General features: G+C 37.0%; 1 protein-coding gene across 3 annotated transcripts in view; it reads right to left on the bottom strand.

The window, feature by feature from the left end:
* LOC140234660 (uncharacterized) overlaps positions 1-25,418 on the bottom strand; it is a 70,916-nt gene extending 45,498 nt beyond the window's left edge. For 2 of the 3 annotated variants that reach the window (XM_072314695.1, XM_072314703.1), the window contains exon 1: positions 24,785-25,418. In XM_072314695.1, coding sequence (XP_072170796.1) covers positions 24,785-24,976 — 192 coding nt within the window. In that variant the 5' untranslated portion in view covers positions 24,977-25,418. Of the gene's footprint in view, positions 1-3,740; positions 3,946-24,784 lie in introns of those variants that run through there. The other variant, XM_072314710.1, reaches the window with a different exon arrangement.
* Positions 25,419-26,553: the final 1,135 nt, after the last annotated feature.

Below are 26,553 nucleotides of genomic sequence, written 5' to 3'. Positions count from 1 at the left end.
AACATTTAACCACCATGCCACACTGTGCAACAGAAGTTTGTTTGCCAGGTTTAGCACTTCAATATTTATCTTTCAGATTGGATTAAAAATGGCTTCGTTCTAACACACATTTCTGTGTGTTGAGTGGCATTTTGCAGTTAAGGAAGTACAATTTTGTACAAATTTTTCTTTGTGCGTCCTGTTTTTGGCACATTGAATTTCTGCTAAAGACAGTGAAAGGGAAAGCAAATTGCTGTTTGCTAGGTTTCTTGTAATTTATGAGTCATGGATACACAAAAGGGCTCTCTTTTGTCAGAGCAATTAACACCTGCAATATAGAGGGCATAGCTTCTCTGTGGCACTGAGCACGGCTAGTTGGGTTCAAAGGAGATATTATATTTTCTCTCCTATTAAAGACACCTTCCTGATCATCATTAGCCCAATGAATGACTGAGAAAGAAGGGGTTAATGGTAATGCCCTGGGAAACAGGTGCATCAACAAATCATAAACAGCTAAATGTGGCTGTGGCAACTCCACGTACAACATGACGCTATGTGCACATGATTTCATCATGGGGGAAAGTCATCATGACACCAAAACCCCGCAGGGTCTTTCCGTCACACTTCAGAACAAACCAACACAACCTGACAACAACCCCCTAAACTGAGAAGCTTGTACCTGTCATCTTAATATTTATGAAAGTCAGCATTGACATCATACGCAAACATAGCATGTAATGGTCTTGCCATACCAAGCAAGCTAGTCAGGATTCCTTATCAATCCCCTCTCTTGAACTTGGCTACAATGAGAGTTGGTGGGCACAGTTCCAATTGTTTACTCATTAATTCCTACAGTTACATCAATCCACTCGATGAAACTTAAAGCAGAACTGAATATTGCAGTATCACTTTGAGTTTAATACTAACACTTTATCATTACATCCATCATATGTCAGTTTGCTAGAACTTGTTTGATGAGCTTCTGGTAAAATTGAAGAAAGCAATTTTAAAAGTTGCCCTAATACAGGCAGCATGCCTCATGGCTGGTACAAAATGTTCTTTTGCTCACATTGGGTATTGTATTCAAGTGAATGTGCAGTAAGTTATCGCCTCATTTAATTTGCATAATTTATAACTATGACTTACATAACTTTGGAAAAAAAAATGCTATTATTTGCTTATCTTTCAGTCTGATTTTTGTTAAAACGTTGGTCTATTTTTAGAATTTTAATGCCATCTATTACAATCAACTAAAAGACTGATTCAGTTGTTACTCTAGGGGCCAGGTGTAACTTATTTCAAGCTCTTAAGAATAAAAGCACAGGAAATAGTAATCAAAATGCCAGTCTCCACCTTTGTTTTCTTCCTTCCTCTTTCTCCCTCTCTCTTTCTCTCTCTCTCTCTCTTGGCACTCTTTTATATCACTTTAAAGCCTGTCAATACCACAAGCTACTATGCTTCTGAAGATTTCAGTGGTGTTTAAAGGGAAAGTCCAGACAATTTTGATAAATTCACATCATGTAGTACACAAACTGACAGCTTCATGTTCAGAATTTTGGAATTTATTGTGGTCCTTGAGCAGAGAAATCAATACTCTGAAAAACTAAAAAACAAATTGTACTGAACAAAGATGATGACATAGAAGCTACCTTGGGTTTCCTTGAGCCCACACTCATGCATTCTTCTGATCAGAGAGGTTTCACCTCCCTGTTCTGATGAAGCTGCCCAGTCATCACCCTTGTTCATTGTAATTTTTTGTAGATTTTGAACAAAAATATTCTTATTCCTTATCCCAATGGCTGTAAATTTTGAAATTCTGTACCCAGCATAACCAGTGTAACTTCATAGTTGTTCAAAAAGTTTGAAAATTATCTGGTGTTCTCCTTTAAAAGTCACAGTTTTGAGAGGGTTAATTGATCCCTTCATCTTTTTTTTTTTTTTTTTGCATCTCTTCTGTCATCATCAGCATCCAGACCACACTCTCTGTGGTAGTCAAAGCCCCTTTACATGCTTGTCTCTCTTGGGCTTTGAAGTTCAAAGTTTACTGGCACTGCAGGTTGCCACCATTAGCACACTGGGATCCATCCTCTTTATCAAAGCAAGTTACCCTGCTCTGGTGACAATCCTCTTCGGACCACAACAAAATCTCTCTTTCTCTTGCCCTCTTCTTCCCTAGATCTATTTATCTATCTTTCTCTCCTCTCCATGGTGCCCATGTGTTTACTATTGCCAAGAGGCATGATTTATCTCGATGAGTAATATTTGCTCAAAATGACACACAAACACACACACACACGATGCGAACAATGATGTTTAGTACAAATGTAAAGGTGAATACTCCTCATTATCAAACAGTCCATTACAGAAAATTATTTAACTCAATGGCATCAGGGAAACAGAGATGTGTTAAAGATAAAAACCTCACTCAGCGATAAGATATTTTAAAAAAAAAGATATTTACACATGGAAGCAAAAGTGATATTTTCACATGCTTATTTTGGCAAATAACTTGTATAGTTATCATTCCTTCATGAAAATCACTTTTGATGTTTTCATACATTTCTGACATATAGCCCTGCTGTATAATGTTCTGATAGAATATTGCCCAACCCTAAACACCCCCCGAACTCCTTTCCAAGACCTGGCTACTCCCCGTGATGAATTCCCCATCACTTTGCCGTACCGGAGGAAAAGGAGCTATGGCACGAATGTGAACATGAATAAGAGCACACATAATATCCAGTCCCACAGGGCCAGCAGGGGAAAAGATCCATCAGACCCTGATGAGTTAACCTCATGACACATGATACAAACCTCAGACAAGACGCAACAATCAAGATTGTCTGCAAGTCTCCATGACAGCACATTCTTACATACCGAGGCCCTTCTTATCATTGCCATTTCTAAACATTGCGATAATTCCTCCTAACGGGACTCCGCATGCCCATATTTATAATAGCTGTACATAATAAAAAGTTAAGAGGTGTGACATATTGATGAAGTATAAAGATAAGAGATTGAATTTCACTTCGATAACATAAACCACAATTCTTTTAATAGAGCGACAGAGACAGCCTTGGTATCAGTAACATCTGATACTTCGGATTTCTTTTCAAAACCACGTGGGGGGGGGGGCTCTGATATCATTCTTAGATTTAATCAGGTAGTTATGCACTTTTGAAATGTTAACTTCCTCATATCATCATCTAAAATGAATGTTAATAAGCAAAATACTAAACTGAATTGCTGTTTTTCATAAATAAAATCTACAATTTGAATAAAAAACAACTATGGCTAACTACCTTTTCAGTACCAAAATTAGACTTTTGTTAACAATTCGTTAGAAAGGGCTAAATGACATGGGTATCACATGTTCAGTCTAGAAGCACTAGCAAATTTTGCACAAAACTTTCCCCCTCCCTCCTCTCTTCAAACTTTAAAGATCTCTGGTTTATCTTCATTTCTATAGAGCAACCAATTGCAGGCAACTAAACTTGATGATATTCTTCATCATCAAGATGAAAAATAAATTGCCAATGAACTATTCCATGTTGTAATCAACTTTTTGAAATCCAATGGTAGTATTCATCACAACCATCTCAAAGAAATACAGCATATATGAGGAAGGAAGCACCAGTAAAGAAAAAAAAAATAGTCATTGCTTTCCATACATAAACAGTGTATATATCCTGGAAACATAAAGCTATGGCAGTGAAGTTTTTGGAAAGGATGAATACAAGGAAGCTGAGAAAGAAACTTACAGCCAATGCCAGAACTTGTTGCTCAAACTGTGCCTCCACATTTTCAAGCCGCTTAGTGAGTGTGCTAATGGCGGTCCAGAGCGCATTCAGCGCATCTTGCAGAGAGTACTGGCCGGTTTCATCCATGATTCCACCGAAAAAAACTTCGCAAAAGTTGTGGACCAGCGAGAGAAAGAGGACCAAGCCAAGTTGGAAAAGAGACTGTCTCAAACAAAACCACAATGAGTGATGCAAAGGAATGCCAATGACTGAGCTCTGATACTGGCTCTGTGATTGGCGAGAACGGCATGGAGTGAATGTCATATGCCAGGGCTGGGCTATCTCGGTCCACTAACTGCCTCTGGTGGATAGGGGGTTCCAATTATTGTTCATGTGATATAATTTTTTTTTTCCTCTTCAAACTCTTTCCCTCTCCCTCTCTTCCTCTCTTGCTATCTCCTTCTCCTCTTGTAAAGCTGACAGACGAGAGAGCTGGGGCCGATTCCTACACCCCAAGAGAGAGAATCGGGGCAAGGCTCAGGGGGTTGCCACAGCCAGAGGTGGTCATGTGATGATGATGTCATCACCAAAGCACTCTCAGAACTGTGCTTCTAACAGTGGGATACATTGTAGATTACGATACACGTGTGCACATTGGAATTTGTAGGCATCCACAAGGCAAACTCTAATCCCAGCCTGCAAAGGATTACATACTCTCCTTCACATGGGCATCATACATTTTACGCGTGTGCTGCAGTCTCGAAGTTTTAAGCACTTAAATGAGTGGCTTTTTTGTGATTTTCATTACTGAGGAGTTTGCAGATAAATGTAGTCAATCCCATGTCACCTTGAAGTCTGGACGTGGCTGGAGAGTAGAGCACTTAGCAACAGCTACCCAGACTTTTAATTTTTGAGAAGGAATATCAAAATACTCTATCCACACTTCATGAGTAAAAATCCTCAAATCCTCCACTCCCTCTGTCACAGAAGATATGACACCCACTCATCTCTTAGTCTTGATGCAACATACAGAAATGTAAAATATCAATTCTTTATCAAGTTTTATTTCACACACATGTGACAGTTCAGATATTTCACTTATCTGAAATGTCTCCTTTTCTGCTGAAGTAATTTCATAATGCTAACCAAATGAATTATGTCATTCATTTCAAATGAAAAACTGAACATGAAATATATCTGATACTGCATTGGACCTGCAAAAGAATAAAGTTAATCAACTTTTATCAAATTCAGATACAAGTTATGATCAGTTTGTGTTATCCCATGCCCTTTGAAGACCATGTGATTTCTTATAGCATCAAAGAATACAGTAAGTGGGAATTCATGTGACAACTCATATTCATTTTCTACCATTTGGACAATGCGTTAATCACTTGGGCAGTGATTCAAATCTTACAGAGCTAGAAGTGCAAGCACTGTAAAACCACAAGGACAAAGTTTCAGCACTATACTCAGCAATGTGTGGATCGGAGAGACGAGTGTTCTATTCTGCACACAGTTTAACAACCTTGTGTGTCAGTCTATGAATGGAGCACAGCCTTTGATAGGTAAGACAGGACTTGAAAGGACAAAGTAAACAGTACAGGTCAAGCATGCCATATATCATAAGACTAACCTCTGTGATGTGGCTAATCTATCCTTTTCCACCACAGCACTGCTACATCACCATCTCCAGTAGATGGTGAAGAGGAGGTGTATGATTGATTAGTCTTATCTCCAGGCCATAAGCCTCTTTTATCTGCACTCAGGAAAGTGGAAGCATACATGCTAGCTGATAAAAGGGGCCCCTCTACTGTTTTCTTACAGGAGCGGACCTACTCTCAAGTTCTTGGGGCTTCTTAGGTGTATAGATAATAGTGTAATCTATAGCAATGATGTATATTTCATATGAAACTGTTGTATGGTTCTGAACATTTCATTCTTTAGGATCATAAATTTCTGAGAAAGTGTGTCACATCCCCCCCCAAAAAAAAAAAAAATAAATAAATGAGATTGCATTAGATTAACAGCAACCATCTTTGGTTTCCATTTACAACCCAGAATGGACAATTTTGAGAAGAACAGTACTGCAAAGACTATACATAAGATTAAAAGTAAACATGAGCTTTGATTTCCGTTTGAAAAAAAAAAATGGAACTGACAGTAGATATTTACAAATACTATAACATACTAATTTCAAAGAGGATTATCTACTACTACTGCACAAGTATGACAAGTAATTCATATAAAAACAGCGATGCTCTTTTTTAAAGGGTTTACTTAACTTTGAGAAAGATATAACCACTGAAACAGTAAAGCCTGTCATATTACTGTTGTAAGGATGGTGACAAACAATTGTGTGGTTTTCAGAAGGAAATTCTAAACTTTTTTTTTAACTTGATAAAAAACAACAACAAACAAACAAACATGAACCTGAGCACTGATTAAAAACAAGCTTCCTGATACTGTGCAAATGTTTAGTCACAGGCAAAATTGTGTTGAATATAGACTTGACCTTTAGAGAACTTTTCCTTCTACTGGTAGTGATTATATTGTATGCCATAGTTAGTCTATTCCTCACTTAGATGATGTGTGTGCGTAAGATATCTTTCTATTATCATGATCAGAATTAAAACCAACACATTTCTGAAATGGCTGGCTTTTCATTTGAAACATAGTAACACCATAAAGACAATTGCTAAAAAGATCAACATCTAATTTACACTTGCACGGATGAATATTCTTCCATTTCTTTAACAATTGTGCTTAATTATTTCATGATCAGTGACTATATTCGACTACTTTCAGTCTAAATTTCCAAATCTCCTCTTCACAGAATTTTCACACATGCCATGTCTACCTATGCTACTGACAAGGGTGCATCATGTGACTTTAGGTTTTGTTTACAAGAGATAAAATATGATATCTTCATTTTCAGCAGCAAGTAGCGACACGCAGAGATCATGTTTCATGGTTGAGATGTACTTCCTGTTTGGCAACGATTCAAGGAAATCCTTATATCAAAAGTATTCCAGCTTTCTGTGTAATTAACTGAAGAAGTTTTCAAAACCAACAACCCTTGTACTGCAGTGAGTTTTGCTTGTCAGAGGACTATATTTATACCATCAACACAGCATTATCTATGAAGCATAAGTAGCCTGGCACACACATAGTATGGAGTTAAACATGTTACATGCTGTATTTCAGTGGCAGCAAATCCCCCAAATTCTGTATGAAGAACCAAAAATATTCCATAATCCTCTACTTTTGTTTCTCTTAAACACTGAAATATCAACTGATTTAAACAGAAAAAAAAAAGAAAAAAAAAAATGTTCCTACACACAGGAGCTGTAGAATCTGATTCATTCGTACAGAGTGCATATTATGAAAAGTCATACACATGTTGACTATCACCTATAAAGATACATTTCAAGACTTTTATCCATGTAGCTCACCTTGATGATGAGTTTAAAGTATAATTGCCATAGAAATAGATCTTTCATTACACATGTACAACTGTATACCTAGTACAGACATGCCAACTTACTAAGTACTGCACAGTTTGATAAAACTCATGTTTCAAGATTTTTATAATTGTACGGTACCTTGTTGCCCAAAAACTCCCAAAGTTTGAAGTGGCGTCGTACCCCTCAGCTACATTGACCTTTGTCCAGTTCTGTTTACAATGATTACTTACGTAATATGGCCAGGAGTATTGTGTGGACATTACATGATGACAAACATGATTGTATGTTTGCCTTCCCTCTGCAGTGTTCTCTCTCCACAGTGAATACACCTCACACCTCTGCTAATATTTGAATATTTCTGTACCATTCCTTGCCCTGTGGAAAATCTTCCAGGGGCTACATTCAACCTACTAACAATCCTACACAAAGGTTACATCCAAGAGTCTGGAAGCAATCGTATACTTTAACCGTCTGCAGCAATTCCCTGAAAGTTCCCTAGGTTTTTTTAAATCATGATAAAGTGCTGATTCTACTCTTCAACAAACAAAATGACAACACCAAAAAAAAAAAAAAAAATAAACCAGAAAATGCATCTGGGTCTCTCCCCTATACAACTTAAAATGTACTGGTATTACAAGCAAATTGTAACAAGTACCCCGTAACTCTAAGCAGAAATAAGTACCTCCGATCAAAGGTAGGTTTCACAGATAATATAAGACCTGGTGATAATCCTCATGCTAATGTTCATTCCTTGTTGCATGTATCTTCCTGTAACAAAGGCTGACCATGGAGTTACTATCTGTAGCTCTAAGTTAACCATTAGTCTACACATCCACTGTACATGGCACTGACCAGTCAATTGGCTTCAATGGCCAGACCACTTGATTGCTATTTGATCCATTTGGTCACGTTGTCTGAGTTTCACTTACCACCTCTCCTGGGTACTTGACTGATACATAACCAGTCATATGCAGTTAAACATCTTCAGGCACAGCCTAGATTCAGGTGTGCTAATGGGGAAAATATGCTAAGAAAACACGGAACTAACTGTACAGTTCTGTCAGATGGATTTAACGTAACACAACCACCAACATCTGTGCATGCCATTTTGGACAATTCCTCAATGCATGCATGTCAAAGCATGGGATGCACAAATCTGTTGTGTTTTCAATAAAAGCAGAGGAATGGTTATTCATTGTTATTTATGTGGATATAGGGTTTTGACTGTAATCTTCATTTTTTTTCCATCAAATATGAACCGTGTATTTCAAGAAAAAGTACTGTAAAACGAGGAATGTTTGTGTGCATTTTAATTTTGTGAATTTCGTGACAGCCAAGATCCAAGAAATCAAAATGCATGTGAAAGTTCTTGTCTACAATATACACATTGAATGTTAGAAGCAACTCGCAAAAATTTCATAAGGCACTGCGAAAAAGGTCGTTGGCTCCAATGTGCGAAAATTTCATGCCGCGCAAATATTGTTTTACAGTATGCTCCGTGATGTGACCAGATAGCTACACGTATGTCTGCTATGTTTAGTTGGCTTTCAGACTGCATTATGTTAGCTGTCCATAAAATATTACAAAACACAGGGGTAGGCCTAAATATCTTCTTTTTTTTTTAATGTAACCTACATAACAAACATATGTTGTATACTTGCCAACAGGATCTCAATACCACATCCGTAAACAACGGCATGTAAAAATGTAATAATATGTGTGCATTTGCATTCTTGGTGTAAAACTCATTGAACCCTTTAACCAAGAATTTTTGTCTAATACACAAAGGTTGGCCTCTTTTGCATCTCATTCCAACATGCTTTATGTACCCCCAATGACACATGGCTATGACACCCTTGGTATGTGGGATGCACACTCACACACACACACACACATACACACACAAAGCTATGGGTAGGGCAATCTCCATCAATCATTCCTGGACAGAGGGGGACCCAGCCACCAACCCTTCTCTGAACAGCCAACAAAAGTTTTTCCAGCATTGCGTGGACATCCTGGCAAAATGCCCACGGGTTTTGAGGAAACGCATTCGTGGTGGGAGAGAAAGGAAAATGTCACAGAGCTCCATCCCTCCTCACCAAGGATGGAAAAGTTGTATGATGTGATATAATGGGATGTCAAAAAAGGCAACCCCAAAGCCATTACCTATCAAGATAGAATGGAAGAGCAACAGCACTGGATAATTGCACAGCTGCAGCAAGAAAGTAACGAGACAAAGAACTACAAGATAGCCTGAACAGCCAAGCCAGGTGGCGGCAAAAAAAAAGATCACATATAGGACCTGATGCTAGAAATTGCTAAAATAACACCCCACCCCCCCCCCCCTGAAAAAAAAAAAATCATATACATCACTTTCAATACAAGAATCAGTGATTTAAAAAAAAAAAAGAAGTACAGACTTGAAAACAAAACACTGTAACAGACCTTGCGAAAAAACTAAAAACACACACACAAAACAATAAAACCTTTTCGAAGTTCACATATTCTATTGCTAAGAATATCAAATAATCAACTTTAACTGTTACTGCTACTATATGAAAAAGACCTTCACACAGAATGGGTAGCAAATCATCATCAAAGGATGATGTCTTTAAAAAAAAGAACACAAGGAAAGAGAGATACATAATTAATTTTTTTTTTAATCTATCAGACATTATAGCTCTTACTCCTGTATAGCAACTATGAGATAGCATTTTAACTTCAGTGAATGACTAACTACATGGTAAATGAGTCATACATTCTGATATGGAGGATAATTAGTCAATTTGTGCGCATGCCAAACCTACCAACGATAAGACATTCACATCCAACATTGTCAGGAATTCTGAAGAAACACTGTGAACAAAGAACACAACATCTTGTGTCTCTACTACAGTGAAAAAGGAAATCACATTACCTGTACATCTGTGGCATTTTCAGGCTTGGTCCCATCCATTGAAAATAAGTGTAGGATAAACACTTTGTGACAATGTCAATGCACGAAAAGTTGTGAAAGTCTGCCAAAAAACAACTCCTACGTTCTCGTTAGTGGAAGGAGATGAAGAGTGGGGAAGATTTTGGCACTGCCTGGTTGGACCCTTTCTACTTTTGACCATTTAAGAACTTGAAGCTTTGTGATTGGATCTAGGGCTGGGCAAACTGAGGGGGAAAAAAATGAAAATTTAAATCAGCCCACATTACAACATACAGTCAAGAGGGGTAATTGTCACTCTCCCATATTTTGTTTAGTGTCAATGAGGACTCACGCTGTTCACTAATAACCGTGGAATCCAAACAGAAGTAGGGATACATTGCATTCTTACAATTCTTCCAGGTTAGTTTCACTTAAACCAAATGAAAATTTCTGTAGATTCCTGCTGTGCCCCACAGACCCAGTGTATTTTCTTTCTCAAGCTCCATTTATGTAGTAGGCACCTCTCTTTACAATGTGATAGATATATTACAAGAGAGAGAGAGGGAGGGAGAGAGATGTCAGAGAAGAGATGGGCAAAGCATAAGATGGAGTCAAGAGAAGGATAGAGAGAAGGTGACATTCAGACAAATAGAAAGCAACACATTCCCTCGAAAACTGCTTTGCTTTCGATCACCTTGCTATTGCAGGCATGAGTTGAGTTGAAACCTTTGCTACAGTATGCGTGGGAACGGTGGGAAATATTGATCAAGAGCTCTCGCTGGAAAGACCACAACAATAAAGGAACCTGCACAGCTGCCACAGCACTGCAGTGAATCTGATACAGGCAAACCACTGGGCAAGGATCTGACAGCTTCCATCATGTTTTTATATCTGCAATCCTCTGAATACTAGCCATGCACAATTTTGAAAGACACAATGTAGACTAGCTGCCATACTTTTTCTTCAACTATGTCCACTGTAATTGCTAAAAACACGACACTTTCCTTTTTCTTTTTCTTTCTTTTTTTTTTTGCCTTCACACACATCTTTTGCACTTTTCTCATTTAAAAATATAATTATCATATTATCACTCACTTTAAGTACACATCAACAATCAATTCTTGACATAGATTTTCCAATACTCTGACTATACAATATCATTGCACCATCTCTAATGCTACTGATGTACACTGTATACTGTTTACTCATTGTACAATATGTTCATCCTATCAAGACCAAATTGATTACATTCTGTTTGATTGCCATACCTCACAGAGTAAGACACTTTCTAGTGAAAAGAAATATCCATTAATAATTACATCCAGACAGCATCTGATGAGTTTCAGCCTACTTCATGGCAAATTTTGACAAATTTCTAATAGGGCACTGCATGAGAGGAAATTAGAGATTAGGCAAATCATTCGTCTTTATATACATTTTTGACTTGTACACAATTTTAATGAGCATTTGCTACATACCAACTCACTAAACTCAAATTCTCAAGTTTGTCTTTTTTTATTATTATTTCCTTGCTCCTTTCTGGAACCATGTGAGAATATTCAGGCTAAAATTCCAAAGGGGGGAAAAAAACCCTACTTAGAATACACTGCATAAAGCAGACTCAAATCTTCATTTTGTGTGACAATTTTATATTCCCTCAACCTGTTGATGGAATACATTGAGGCAAATATTTTCCATACCTTCTGGAAGCCAGGTTAAGTGCTCTTTTATTCTTCTTAAAAAATAATAATAATAATATTTTGTGTATTAAAATCCATTCATATTGTCTTTTTACCTTTCTACCACAGTGATGTCATGAATTGTAGAGATTTCCATCTTGATAATGTAGCACACATGAAACAACAAAATTTTTGAATGGATTTTCAGATCATCTTTAAACTCTCAACGAGCATGTCACTGATATTACTGCTATTTGATGAATGCAGAAAGGTGTCGTGGGGGAGATGGGACTACACTGTATTCTTTTTAAAGGACAGGTGCACCTTGATATATATGTGGAGTGAGTGAATGCTGCAGTATTGGTAAACCACATCAGTGAAAGTTTGTGGAAAAGCAGATCTGTTCAAAAGTTACGACATTTTTGAAGTTTCAGTGCCACCATCTCTATAGTTTGTGATGTCACATGCATAGAACAATAATTGAATAAAGAAGATAGAAAATTCAACATATTATCACTTTTCTTGCATGATAAAAGGGCACTTCATGACTTGACATGTCTCTTTCAGGATAATATCACCTCCACCCCTTCTAAAAGAAGCAAGTCAAGTGCTCCTTTATTATGCAAGAAAAGAGAAAATATATTGAATTATTTTATATTTCATCACACTAATGCAGGTAATGTCAGATGTCTATCAAATGGTCAGGCTTCTGCCATTGGTCTCATTGAGAGACAAAAGGGAAACATAAGTATCCTCACAGGAAAGAGGTCTCATAACGGATTAGCATTAGAAACTATTCTGATAGTCGGAAGTGGGAGGAGAAAGAGAAGGGAAAGAGAGATGGTGAATGAGAGTGGATTTACTTGAAGCTGGTGCCTCATACTAGCAAGGTTTGTTGCACCTGTGTGGGGGTAATTTGTCATTTCAATTCATGACTGACAAGTCATAGGACAGTTGTGATGACTCAATTGCTCTCTTTTCTCATGAGATGAATTGGTCTATGAGGGATGTGTGAATGAGGGGTATAAATTGTACTTTGACTAGCTGTCAATAATCATATGCCCTGCCGTACCCTAAATCTAAGAGTACATGTTGCAATCATTTCATTTCACACTATATCCAATAGAGTCACTTGCAAGTAATAGCTTTAAGTCTTATCTTCAATATATTCAGGCAAACAAATGAGTTTGTATCTTATGACCAATGAGTTTGTATCTTATGACCTGAGTGGACATCCTTGCCTAGCTTATCAAACCCAAGTAAATATGTCTACTGCCTGTTTTAATGACAAAAATTGAGCCAATTTCACCATTGTCAAAGAGGAAGGTGGCCTTCAGTTCTACTTGAAGACCTCAAGCCCATTTCATACATGGTAAAGGTATTTCTACTCATTACAAATCATTATGGTTGTGGTTACCATGACAATGATTATAACGCTAATACAGGTTTGATTATTACTGGATGCCGAACAAGTATTAAAAACTGCAATTAACTACTATGATTACAATAGCTTACTAGAACAGGCACCAGTATACAGCATTTAAACATTAAGAACTCAATGCAAAATCATCAATGGTCAGGTATCATAGCTACAATGGAAACTTTGAGAATTCAAAACAAAGATTAAAGTTGAATGTGAAATATCCTCTGACACTACTTGGGTAAATACTGCAAAAAAAAAAAAAAAATACTATGAATGGACTACACATAAATTGGAAAATTTTTTGTGGCATCTCTTTAAGTGCAAACAATTTGTACTGGCATCAATTTTCTTCCATTTATTTTTCATTTTTAAATGCTTCCTTCTGTGGATAATCCTAAAATCTCACAGAATGATTTCTTGAATTATTCAAGTCTTAAAACTTGGCAGAAGAAGCCCTTTAATAATTCCCTCCCCCACATTCAGGAAAGGGAGTGTTGTAATACAATGCGTGATTAAGGCGGAGGGAAGCTCTAATCAATGATGTAGAAATCTAATAAAGAATTCCAGACAGCGCAAGCTGGAGGAGTAAATTTCTGTGGCTGATCTTAAGTGGCTAAACTGCATGTTACACAAAGCTTGATTATTGGCAAAGGAGAGTTTCACGTCAATGAAAGACATGCCAAAGCTTTACTCTTATTCCATGATTGAATTTAGGAAGACATTACTCTGTAAACTTGTTGAAGTATATAATAAATAGATAAACTTTTGAAGACACAGCCAAAATGAGTCCATGAATTCTTTTCAGACACTACTATAAATAGCTGATATGGACAAATTCACATTCACATTCATAACTGCCAAGTCTCAGTATCAATTCACTTGGTGGCAGCGGTCATCATCAGTACAGATAACACCTTTCAAATGTTTTTAAATTATGAAGTATTTGTCAGATGATGCAACACACTGCAGAATACAAAATTCTGCATAATCCAACACTTAAGGCAAAAATTCTGGGGACATTTCTATAACATATTTCATCACCAAAATCAATACTTACGCTTTAACATCTACCTAATTCCAAACATGAGGACAGAATGTCATGAACAAAGGGCACATACACATTAGCTGGCTAGCATTACACCACGTGTCAGTCTGCACTGCATGCAATACACGTTGTGAAAACAGTGTATTACTAGTAACACTACCCGTCATGACAATTCAGTAATAGGCATGATGTGTATTAATCTGTGTACATGTTAGCATGAAAGCCTGTCAAGGCTAAATGTCATCATGAGTATCTAAAGCTCTTTGTGTCTTTTTGATCATACAATTTCACAAAGAGGCATCCACATTCCAAGTTGCTATCTTGTAGTTTCCAAACCAGATTGTATTGAAAAGTGGAGATTGGTAACAAGTATTTTGCATCACATTTAAGACTAATAATCTGTCTTGTTCTCTCTATCTTGAAATTATAAGATCCCATTAAAACAAGAAAATGACACCCAAGAGTTAGCTACCCATCTTCTGCCACAGGTATAAAGATAATTCAGTGACAGTTTGATTAGTAAAGACAAATCCTCAGAAAGTTAGGACTACTTATAACTCGTCTACGTAACATCGCGTCAAATAGGAACCAACAAAATGGCTCTCTTTGCCATGTTGCATCATGGTATCTTCACAGAAACGTTCCATTAGCACATCCATGACTACAAATAAGGAGCAAGACTGTAAAAAATCTCAAAACAATAAGAAAAAATTAATCATAAAATGAATAACTTTAAGAAACTTTCTTCACATCAGAAAAATATCTGAGAACAATCTTTTCAAGGAAATGCCATAGATCTATACCTTGTGTAGAAAAGTTTTTTCATAGAGCAGTGATTAGATGTACAAATGCAAACCATCCATACTACTGTAAAAGTGCATATTTTCGTTCAAGTAATTTTTCGCATTCTGCCAAGTAAGATGAATTTTGCATGTTTCTAAAAATTACGCAGAATCAAGACATTACATAGTGTATATACACGTATAACATGTAAAAATATTCATGTGCTTTTAATTTTATATGTATATTTGCGCCAGTTTCTGGTAGTGCAAAATGTGCGAAAATTTCCACTTTTACAGTATTTCCAAGTTCCAACTAAATGCTACATGCAAAAATATTAGAATGATGAAGTAAACTTTTCTCCTTTATTGTTAATTATTCATGAGATTAGCATTCTTAATTATACAGCTTCAATTGATTCCATTTGATAATTCTCACTTCCCCTTTTGACCATAAAACAAAGTCAATCCAACTGCAGACAAAATAGGAGATAAGAAATCATGGTACACAGTTCACAGTGCTATGGGCTAGATATACAAATCTGGATAGCCCATTGGATGGTATTTATCTAAACTGTCTGGGGCAGATGGTTCTATTGTTGATCTTTAAAGGTCCAGTTTACCTTTGGGAGCAGTGATTTCAAACATGTTCAAGATATCACATTTGATGCATATGTGTAGGTCTGTTGTATCACAAAACATCCTACCATATAAAATTTTTGCAATAAAGCCTAAAATATGAGGAGATATCAGCATTTTTCTCAATAAACCATAACTGTATACGGTTTATTCTGGAAGCATTCTTATTATAACTATTGTTCACATTTTGTGTGTTTAACAATATTTAACATCGATCATACGGATTCAAATTTTTACAGTGGTTGTTTCTATCCCTAACTCACATTTTAGAACTATTTTAAAGCACTACTGTTGGGTTTTTGTTTCATCTGCAAATAGTGAATTATGGCTTCTAATGGTTTCAACACATCTCTACGCATCTTCATCGACTGCAAATCACGCAGTAATATAGTGAGAAAGCTGGGGGACAGTGTTCTTGGTAATTAGAAAGAGGTGCTATGACCTTTATCTTTCATACAAACTGACTTCAGAAAGTATTACATCTTTCAAAGAAGAGTTTCACTGCTACACAAACAGGAAGTACAACTTCCTGTCTATTATGAATATTCAGTTATTGTTTGTATTTCAAGTTTCTGTTTTGCTATGGATATTGCATTGAATAGAAATGCTTCCTTCATCATAATTGCTATTTCTCTTTCTGTGCAGCACAAAAAAAAAAAAAAAAAAATGGAAAAATGTAGTCCAAATGTTTTGAATCTGTTTTTATCCATTTATATCAAAATCTAGCACAGATGGAAGCATGGGGGATGTTAAGTTGATCGATGACAACACATTAACTTGCAAGTGTTTGCAATCAAATCCATAGCCACAATCTACATGTATGGGGCTTCATAGTGTTCTCTGTACAATTTCAATAGAAATTCCCTTCAAACTAGTCTAGATTTTAATGGTTAATTTTAGACTAAAGAGCGTTGACCATGTGACATTTGCAGTCAGTAAAATATTGGGGGTATAGCAACCAATAAATGTCTTAATTTGAAACAAGATACCAGTATTACATATTCCTATACATTTACAGTGACTTGAATATTTTTAAAATGTTACCCTTCAAACTGATGTTGACACACACACACACACACACACACACACACACACACACACATCCAAAGCTGGAATTTTCAAAATTGTTATCTCACATATAATTTGTTCAAAAGTCCTGGCAGCAACTGAAAAGCACTTTCAAACCTTTGTTTGTGTGACACTGTCATGGGATCAATCAATATTTTCTTCTCTTTAGATGGACCTTTTCTGTGCAGTGATCCATGGCCGGTACAATAGCTCGGATGAATCAGTATGCTGGTACTCCAGAGAAACTGATTTTAACTGCAGAGCTCACTGAGACACGTACCAGTGAGTGTTCCGTAGGTGGGGTGTGAATTATATTGTGTCACTAACTGTATTTACTTGCATGAATAAATGAGCTGGTAGGAAAGGTACAACACATGCATCAAAATGTACTAGTGAGGGATTCTCGGTGGGTTTGAAATCATATTGGATCAATGCCTGTTTCTTTGTATCATTTTCAAATCATGGTAACCTTCCACACTGAAATCAAAATCACTGTCAGTTCCTGTGAGTGGATTCCACCTGCATCATACTTTAAAAGGTTCTGAAAACCCCATAAGCCCTGAAACCCTGTAAAACATATTCTGTCAATCAATCAAACCATAGACTTCAATGCTTCCCATATTATACTGTGAATATTTATACTGTGTATAACTGTTTGCTACATGACCTTGAAACTGCTCTGTAGTCAAGTTCCTTCAGATAGAAGATTTTTTATTTTTTATCTCTGTATGGGTAGTTAAAGCCCTTTGAGTATTCTTTGACACCCTTTAATAAGTGGTTGATAATGCAAGTTTGAGGAACGATGATTCTCAAACATTAGTACCCCTTTTAGTAACTCATGCATTTTTGGTCAGCTCCTGGCCCCTGCTACAATAGCCCGCGCCAAGAAGTAAAAATTGTGTTCAGTAGATCACTAACTTATACTGTATATGCCGAATATTTCACGAGGTTTTTATTTTCACGAATTTTGCGAGTCAGGTGCTATTCGCAAAATCAAAGACACGCAAAAATATTGACTCTGATGCCGATGTGGATGTGACGTACACATGTATTTTCTCCGTTCAGTAGACTCCATGATCGTGAATTTAACCACTCGCGAAATCGTCTGGAATTCCCGATTCGCGAAAATTTAGACTCGCAAAATATATGGCGTATACAGTAATAGCAGAGCCTCGCTACTTTTCCCATGACCCATTCACGAACTCTGCTATGTAAGGGATAACTGCCATGGTAATTGAAAGCGCGTTCCTGCAAAGGCATGTTCAGGGAATTATGACCTTCGACCAAGCAACAAATTTTGGCCGGAGCCTGGTGCGCTATTGTTCATAAACCCTTTGGTCAACGCTAGGCCCACTCCTGGTGCTAGCCTACAGCAGTGCCAAAATAGCCCAAGCCTGGTGCAGGCCAAAATGGCCCATGCCATTCATAAACCCAAAATTTCACGATTTAGCTCGGGCCTGGCCCGCACCAGAGAGCTACTGAAAGGGGTATTACATTTGTTTCGAGGGGGCTGTATTGTGGGGAAATTATGTATTGTGAAGGCTGGCCCAACTCAGAATATATTTGGGAACCCTAGTAATGGTTTAGAAAATGCTCACATTACAGGCTCTTGCAAGCAGCCCCATTGCGAGATGACTATCAAGCAGTTAGGACTCACTTTGGCCAACCTTGACTTTACATAATAGGATCTGTAACATCATACCATCACGCTTTAGTGCACAAATGTGCTGATGGGCAATTATATTCTAGCAGGCATGCACTAGTTGTGATTGTACTGCGATGGGAAGCGAATGAAGATTGATTAGCTAGTGCAGCTGAATATGAGCTATCAAGCCATCTTCAGATTTAAAAAAATAAACAAACAAACAAATAAACACACCACAGAACCATAATATCTGGCAATCAGTTCCTTTTAAAGACGAGCATGACACTCTGTTTGGGAAGCCCTTTCAATTTCCAAGGAATTAATTACAGCAAGGTGACTATCATATTGAACGAAGCACTTATAATTGTGCAAACAGAGCATCAATAACGACAGGTTTGCAGAATGAAAAATGCCCATTTCTCTGGTACTCGTACTTGACTTGAAGTACTGTAAATATGGATCCATTGAGGCAGTGCAAAGTCTAGCAGACACCACTTCTGCTCATTACCATTAGCCAAGCTACAGTTAGGAAGAAAAAAAAAAGAGGAACCAAACCAAAACAAAAACATCCAAACGATTCTCTTCAATCCAGACTGGAGGTAAATAATCCAATCTATGTCTCAAAGAGCATTTCAATTCATGAGACTATAAAGCAATCTATAAATCATGGGATTCAGACAAAGCAAAAACATATCTGTGATTTAGTATCAGATGACAAAGTGTAAGCTGGAATGCTCCATGTTCACAGCATTTATGTAGCTATACGCATTATCAAAGCTCAGTGGTGCTTGACACAGCAAAATATTCATGAAAAGTTTGTTTATGGGCTGGTTAAAGATATTCATCATTCAAAGTCCGCTTGAATACAGACTTGTAAACTGGAAACCTTACGAGTATACCTAGATGGTGTTGGGTAGGTGATCATCTTTCTTGACTTCCGTTTATTACTGTATGACAACTTACCATTTGGGTAAGGAACCCTTGAATGTTTCTTCTTTTTTGTGAGTAATTTCTATACAAATCCTTTTATAGGAACTTCTGTTATTTTGCATGTACATCAATCAAAATTACTTGATTGATAAGATGTAAAATTTATTAAATCTTCCCAGGGTCTATATTTCTTTCAGACTGAATACTTTCCACATTCCATACACATTTGACTGGCTTACTAGAAGTACTTTAATTCATGGTTGAATCTTCTTACCTGAGTGGTGTTTCACAAAGAATTTAAACCAATTTTGAAAGTTATGATCAATTTCAATTTTTGTATGCTGCATTGCTGGGTGTGTCTTCAATTGTATTCTGAGTTCCTAATAAGAACAGACAATTTTGGAGACTTTTTTTCATACATCCATCAATATAAAAAAAAAAAAAAAAATAGGTGACAAAAGATTTTTTTCTGTATATTCTCATTCAAAAATTTGACGTAGATCTGAAAGGTTGATAAAACTTAAGGATATCAGTGGCATACCATAATTTCAAGTTGATTTTAAATTTTAAGATTTACTTAATTCTTTGTGAAACACCCCCTGACTATACTTACATGTAGCTCTTGTTGTATTTCCTTGCAATGCAAAGGTTTATTTTTGATTCAAACCAAGATAGACATGTCACATGTTAAATGACAGCAAGTTCAACATGTTAATTCTATCTAAAATACACAATTTCTTACTTCACAATTTTTTGATAGCATTGCAGACTACCTCATTTCCTCTTATCCAGAAAGTCCTTGTCCAGCAAGATAAAATGCTATCATGAGCTCATATGAAATGTGTTTACAATGATGAGTGAAAAGTCACAATGTGATGACAAACCACCCAATGGCAATGATGAGAATTAACAACTACTGGCAGAGTGCTTTCTATTTCATTGTATGGAGGAAATTACCTGTGAATACATGATAACCTTCTTCAAAGCTTCCATTGATACTTCTTTCTTGGCTGAGCATCTGGCAGTAAATGTTGACAGACCTTAGGAATACAACTTACTGTAAAGGTGGAAATTTTTGTGCAGGTAAATTTCCGTGCTCTGCTGGTAAGATTAATTTTGCAAGTTATGATATTCAACAGAATCAAAACATTAAAAAAATAATAAAGTAACAACAAACAATTTTCTTTACAGTTTTTGAATGCCAAGCCTTTTTTTTTTTCCTGTTGCAACCCCTTCAATTCTGATTTTAGTAAACATTAATATAAATTGGATATATGCCTGATACCTTTAAGATTCCTTTGCATGCAAATTAAGGGAGTCTATCAAGGATAAGTTTACAATCTAACTACCACCGGGGCTAAATTAGCATACAAATGAAACAGAACAGGTTTGAAAAGTGACCCACAATGACAATGCCCAAGTGGAAAAGTTGCCTCTTTCAGGCACTCTCTTTCAAGTAGACACTTTGGAAAGGACATTGAGTTACTGTATCTGTCTGAGATACACATTACATTGGATTTAATCACACATAAAATATCAGTGCTACAGTTTAAACTCACTTGGACCTTATTGCAACTGACTGACACTTGGAACTTGTTCACAAAGGCAGTAATCCTGTTTATCTCTCCTACTAAACAGGCATTTCTAAAAGATTAGATACAATGTTGTAATATCCCATAATTTGTTATTCATGAGTGGAAAGGTGCGAGAATTCATGAATTTCATGAATTAAATGCCAGCAAACATGAATGTTTAAATTTGTTTTTTTTTTTGTTTGCTTTTTTAGTAAAGAATACAAAACTGGCCTTACCTCAAATTTAACTCTGTGTCCGTGATATTTACTAACATACCACAAGTGACTTCCTTTTCCCTGATTTTGTTATTTCCTTTACAAACCACTAAAAACTTCCACAAAATGCCAAGTGCATTCATATTGATCCTTTCTACATAATGTAGCTAAAACTAAATGGCTATCAACGTGGCGTTGACTACAATTTCTACTGTTATCTGAAGAAAGCAGACCTTTAACATGACATACAGTACACTGTCTCCACAGCAAGTTTCATTGCTTTGGGAAGTATTTAAGTGTAAAAGATTTAAGTATGAACACTGCACTGAAGAATGCCTGAAACAAACCAACAAAAGTCCATCGGTCTGAAGAAAAGCAGGAATGAAGAGTGAAAGTAGATTTTTTTTTTGCTTGTAAAATGGAGATTTGAAATAACTCTTCCAATCTGACCCTTTGAGGTATGCCCCCAAGTTTCACAGTCACCCATGGCATAAAAGTGCAGTAAATTATCAGGAGCGTCTCAAGATATTTGGCATATTTGTGTCAAACCGCACTGGAATAGAGGTGAGCGTGTGCCACAGAGTAACACAGCATGAAGATGCCATGGTGTTGTACGCTGGAGGCCAGTTAGGGGCATAAAACACAGGTCAATCCACCCTGTGCTGCTATGTTGCAGCCCAAGGGTCATACAATTTATAAGCACAAAACATTTCCCATGTACACGTACATTGTACTTCACATATTTTACTGCTGCAAGTGTGACTGCGCTGCTCCATCTTCTTCAAATAGAAGATCCATATGAAACTTGTATAAAATGAATGCCTTCGACAAGACATCAAAATATACTGTCAATATGATGTGATATGATGAAGCTACAATAAATCAAACATGAATTTATTCAAAAGCACTCAAAGAGTTGGAGGTCTGAAAACAGTGAAATAGACAGGCCTACAAACTTGCCTCATCATGCATTTCAGATCAAATAGACCCATGTACTCTTGCAGTTGATGTCTTAAATTGCATTGTGGAATCAGGAACATCTGAGAACCAATCTACACTGAACATGCTACGTCATCAATACCCGGAATGACAGACATGGGGCTTCCACCTATTGAAAGCAGGAGGTAGGGATTGGGAGAATGGTGCAACACCACTAATGGCCTCTGCTGGACATTCCACACTGACTCAACACATGCAATGCCCTTGGTAATCACAGCTCCATGAAAGGAGGTAGGAATACAACATGAGTCACAACCATTCTGAAAGTGACTTGCTCCGAGTCTCTGGTCATCATCAAGAATACTACTCACCTGTCCTTTCACTGATTAAAAATTTCATGGACTCTCACTCATGATAAAAGCACTTCCTATGACTCGTGAAATCTAAGTAGGCCCTACAACATCACCAGCTTTCATTTTTTATTTCATTATCCATTTATTTATTTATTTATTTATTTATTTATTTGATGGTGGTGGTGGTGGTTGTTAAAAAAAAAATTAAACAAAATCTACTCAGACATCAGCTGTGGATAAGATGACACCGAGGTTCCTTTTGCTGAACAAATGTTGCTTTTTAATCATTTGTTATTGACAATATCTGCATAGCTTCTTAGCGAATGCTAAAGCTTTCACTAGCATACAATGCTAATTGCTAGAGCATCTGAATGACAGCACTTGTAAAATAATGGTCAGCAAATCTCTATGGTATAGCTTACTGCACTCACATCATATACTGAACAACATACAGTCACTGGGATTTTGATTAAAAAGAAGTGTTGACGGCACTATGATATTTTCCTTTCACTACCTAAAAAAAAACAACCTGGCATTCTCTTCATGAAATGGTATTTCATATGATCATGTAGTTTCGCATAGAGAGTCTCTATATAAACAAAAGACCTGAAGACCTGCTTGTACAATTTGCCCATGTGGACTTCTTTCAACACTGATGGTGAAAAGAAAAAGAAAAAGATGAAGCTAATTGGTTTATTGGGTCACCTATCTAGAATACTCAAAAATCTATCTAGATACCAATCACCATTTGATTTCATTCAAGCTTTATAAATGACAAAAACAAATGATATCTACCCCACCACCACTGCCTGTCATCTTTACAGAACATAATCCCGCTTGAGACGTGACTCAAAATTATCTTCAGAGGCTTCTGACAGCCAATCAGTGATTAACGCTGATTCATCGCTCTGCGAAATCTTCCAGTCCTGAGTGAAACTCCTTGTACTTTTCCTGACTGGCTGAAAACAACAAGACAAAAGGTGAGTAAAAGCTTTTTCATGTTTTTGAGGCAGCCACTGGCATTCAAAATTCAGATATGAGCAAAATGAGAGAAAGAGGTACCGTAATTGGAAAAATATATCAAATATGTTAACGAATACTGTGTCATGAAACTGCATGATTAATATCATACTCATAGTCCTGAATAAAATCTTGATGGAAACCTATGATGATAACATTTACTGACACTAGAAATAAATACATAAATAAATAAATAAATAAATAAAAAAGAGAGTTTCTGGTTTTAAATTGCCTGGAGCATTTTTTTTTATGGTTTCAAATTGTAATCGAGATATCAAGTAGCAGTACTCTGCTTGTTTCCACACTTGCTTTACTAAGTTATATTTAGGTACAATCTTGGCAAGTTTTTTTTTTTTTTTTTTTTTTTTTTCAAACAAACAGCCACATTACCAAACATGTGTCTAACATGTAAGTTCTTCATTAATGGAAAGCTTTGATTAAACTTGTAACAAGACAGTCTACTCCCTTATGTAGAGAATATGAATGATATGATTATTCAAATTGAAGTCTATCATTATGCCCTTTTGTGGAGCCATTTTCATTTTATTTTTTTTTTTTTTGGGGGGGGGGGGGAGTAAAAGTAGCAACTATAATGTGACCATAGAGTGTTACAACACATAATTTAATCACCAAATATTCTAAACTGCAAATTGTGGTAGCTTTCTTGACCTCAGTTCTTTTCATATTTCATCATAAAAATTTGTCTCTTGAAGATGACAAGAGTGTATAATGGTTCACATTGGTTACCGATGCGCGATGTGTGTCCATACATTATATAAGTCATATGGGACTGAGAAAGGTACATGAGGGGTTTGCTACACAGTACATGGGGGAAAAACTGTCTGTACAGAGTAATCTAGTGCTTTGGCACTGATAGATTCAAGACAAACATAGATAAAGTAAAAAAAAAGAAAAAAAATCAGATGCTGCTCCGTACCCCAAGGATAATATTCTCTGACCCTCATGTCATGCTATTGTTTGTCCACAACAAATCGTGACTTGAAACCAAGAGATGGAAATTTATGGAAATGGACAAATCACAATGGGTGTCTAACAATACTTCAACAATCAAAGAATTTCAATGTGCAGAGATCCATCATGTGCTGAAAACACAGGAAAGAGAAATATCATGTGACATCATGGTTATAGTACTTTATACTGTTAACACCATGATCGAGGACCTTTTAAAAATAATCTGCATGGAATTCAGATCAGATGACCATACAAATTGGCAATAAAAAATCCAATAATACGTTGTACAAAAGAAAACTGAAGTAGAAATACTACATACAGACATGTAGGGCCTATTGCATATTTTATTTGTGAAGTCTTCAAAGTGAAAGACACCACTTGCAGAAGATTAATTAATTTATACCTTAGCAGCAGCATCAGCTGCAGCTGCATCAGTTGGTGATGCTGCGTCCGCTACCGGCTCGTCTGGTTTGTCTTCATCCTGAGTCACTGATGTTACTTTGACACCTCCTCCATTTTTACCAGAATCAGTGGTGGCTGACTCGTCCGATTTTTTTAAGTCATACTGGCGATTCTTGCTGAACAATTTCCCCATCTTGTGTCTTGCCCCTAGGATGCAAACGATTCTGTCCAAAGCAACTTTTCGATGACTTCTGTCCGCTTCCTTCGCATGGGTTCGATACACACTCAGCCAAGCAAATCGTGTTCACACGTGCGTCAAATCTTTGTGCTATTTTTTTTCTTTCTTCCACACGCTTGAGCAATCACACAATCTGTACGAATCAGACGACAATGCACACGATTTCTGTGCAAAAACAAACCGTTATTGCCGATACGTCGACCAGTAGTCCAAGTGTTTATAATCTCTGCTCTCGTCAGAATAACTGTGTTATGATATCCCTAATCTCTACTCCTACAAAACGAAATTAATCGCTTCCTTCCAAGGCGTGTTTCTCGTTTATCGCGGTGACGTGCAGCGAGCATTTACAGACAGATTGAGATGTACACTGTATACTGATGGTAAGCAAATGCCCCCACGCGACTCCTCTGTCTCGGCAGGCTAGGCTAGGCAAGCTCGTCTCTCACTCGAAGAGCAAGCTCACACACTGCGTTGGGTGGTGCGGTGACGGCTTCGAGAGGGTGGGGGCTTGGCTGCAAGCAAAATGTGTGATGTACACACGCACGCGAAAAGCACGCCTCGCGTTGGTGGCGAACGAAGCACCAGCCATGACCTGTCAAAAGCACTCGTAATTTTAATCCGTTCCACTTACTTGTTGAAGCCTTTGTTGTTTGCCTGTCTGAAAATGAAAGTTCATTGTCTTTTTCTCACCTATTGAGAATCCTGAGAAAATACAGCGAATTAATGCTATCTAAAGGGAAATGAGAGAGTAGAGAGGTTCCGTGGGAGTTCTATATTTTACCCTCATCTAGCTCCTCTTCCACCACCACCCCATGGCCTTTTCCACTACTTAAGTACTTCATCTTAGGTCAACTGCAGCAGTACAATCGTTTTAAGCACTTATCAACTTAGGGGCGGATCCAGGAATTCCGTAAAGGGGAGGCACCTTTACGAAATTAAACAGGCACCCCCCCCCCCCCATTTTTCTCCTTGTTATTTCTTTTGTTTTAACCAAAAATAAAGAGGGGGCGCGCGCTCGGTGCGCCCCCTCTGGATCCGCCGATTACCAGTACTGTATATTGATGCATGATTAAAAAAAAAAAATAATAACAATAACAAACACAAGAATGATGATGCTTACTGCAAGCTTTACAGTTGCACACTCGTGACAAGAGATTGAATTGTAAGCAAAATTTAATGTTTGAAATGAAATCGACATGGCTGTAACAGATTAGCTTTTAATTCATGACATATCAAGGTGCTGACAATGCTGTCTGCATTGCGGCCTTCCATGTTCTGCATGTGTCTGTATAGTTTTGGTTGAGCCTGGGATGGGATAGGGTTTTAACTTTTTGCGAGATAATCATAAACCTCCTATATGAAATATCATAAAGCGCACATTTCTAAGAGGAATTCAAAGTTTATTAGATGAAAGTTAGTTGTTAATTGGCTGAGATATCCAAAAACAAAGCAAAACAAAATGGTCCTAATAAAGGTGGGACCCACCTTTTATTAGGAATAAGAACTCTTTGTTTTTGGATACCTCAGCCATT

Source organism: Diadema setosum, chromosome 1, assembly GCF_964275005.1.
Source record: "Diadema setosum chromosome 1, eeDiaSeto1, whole genome shotgun sequence".
Lineage (NCBI taxonomy): Eukaryota > Metazoa > Echinodermata > Echinoidea > Diadematoida > Diadematidae > Diadema > Diadema setosum.
The sequence above is the reverse complement of the archived record's forward strand: the minus strand, read 5'-3'. Positions and strand labels throughout refer to the sequence as shown.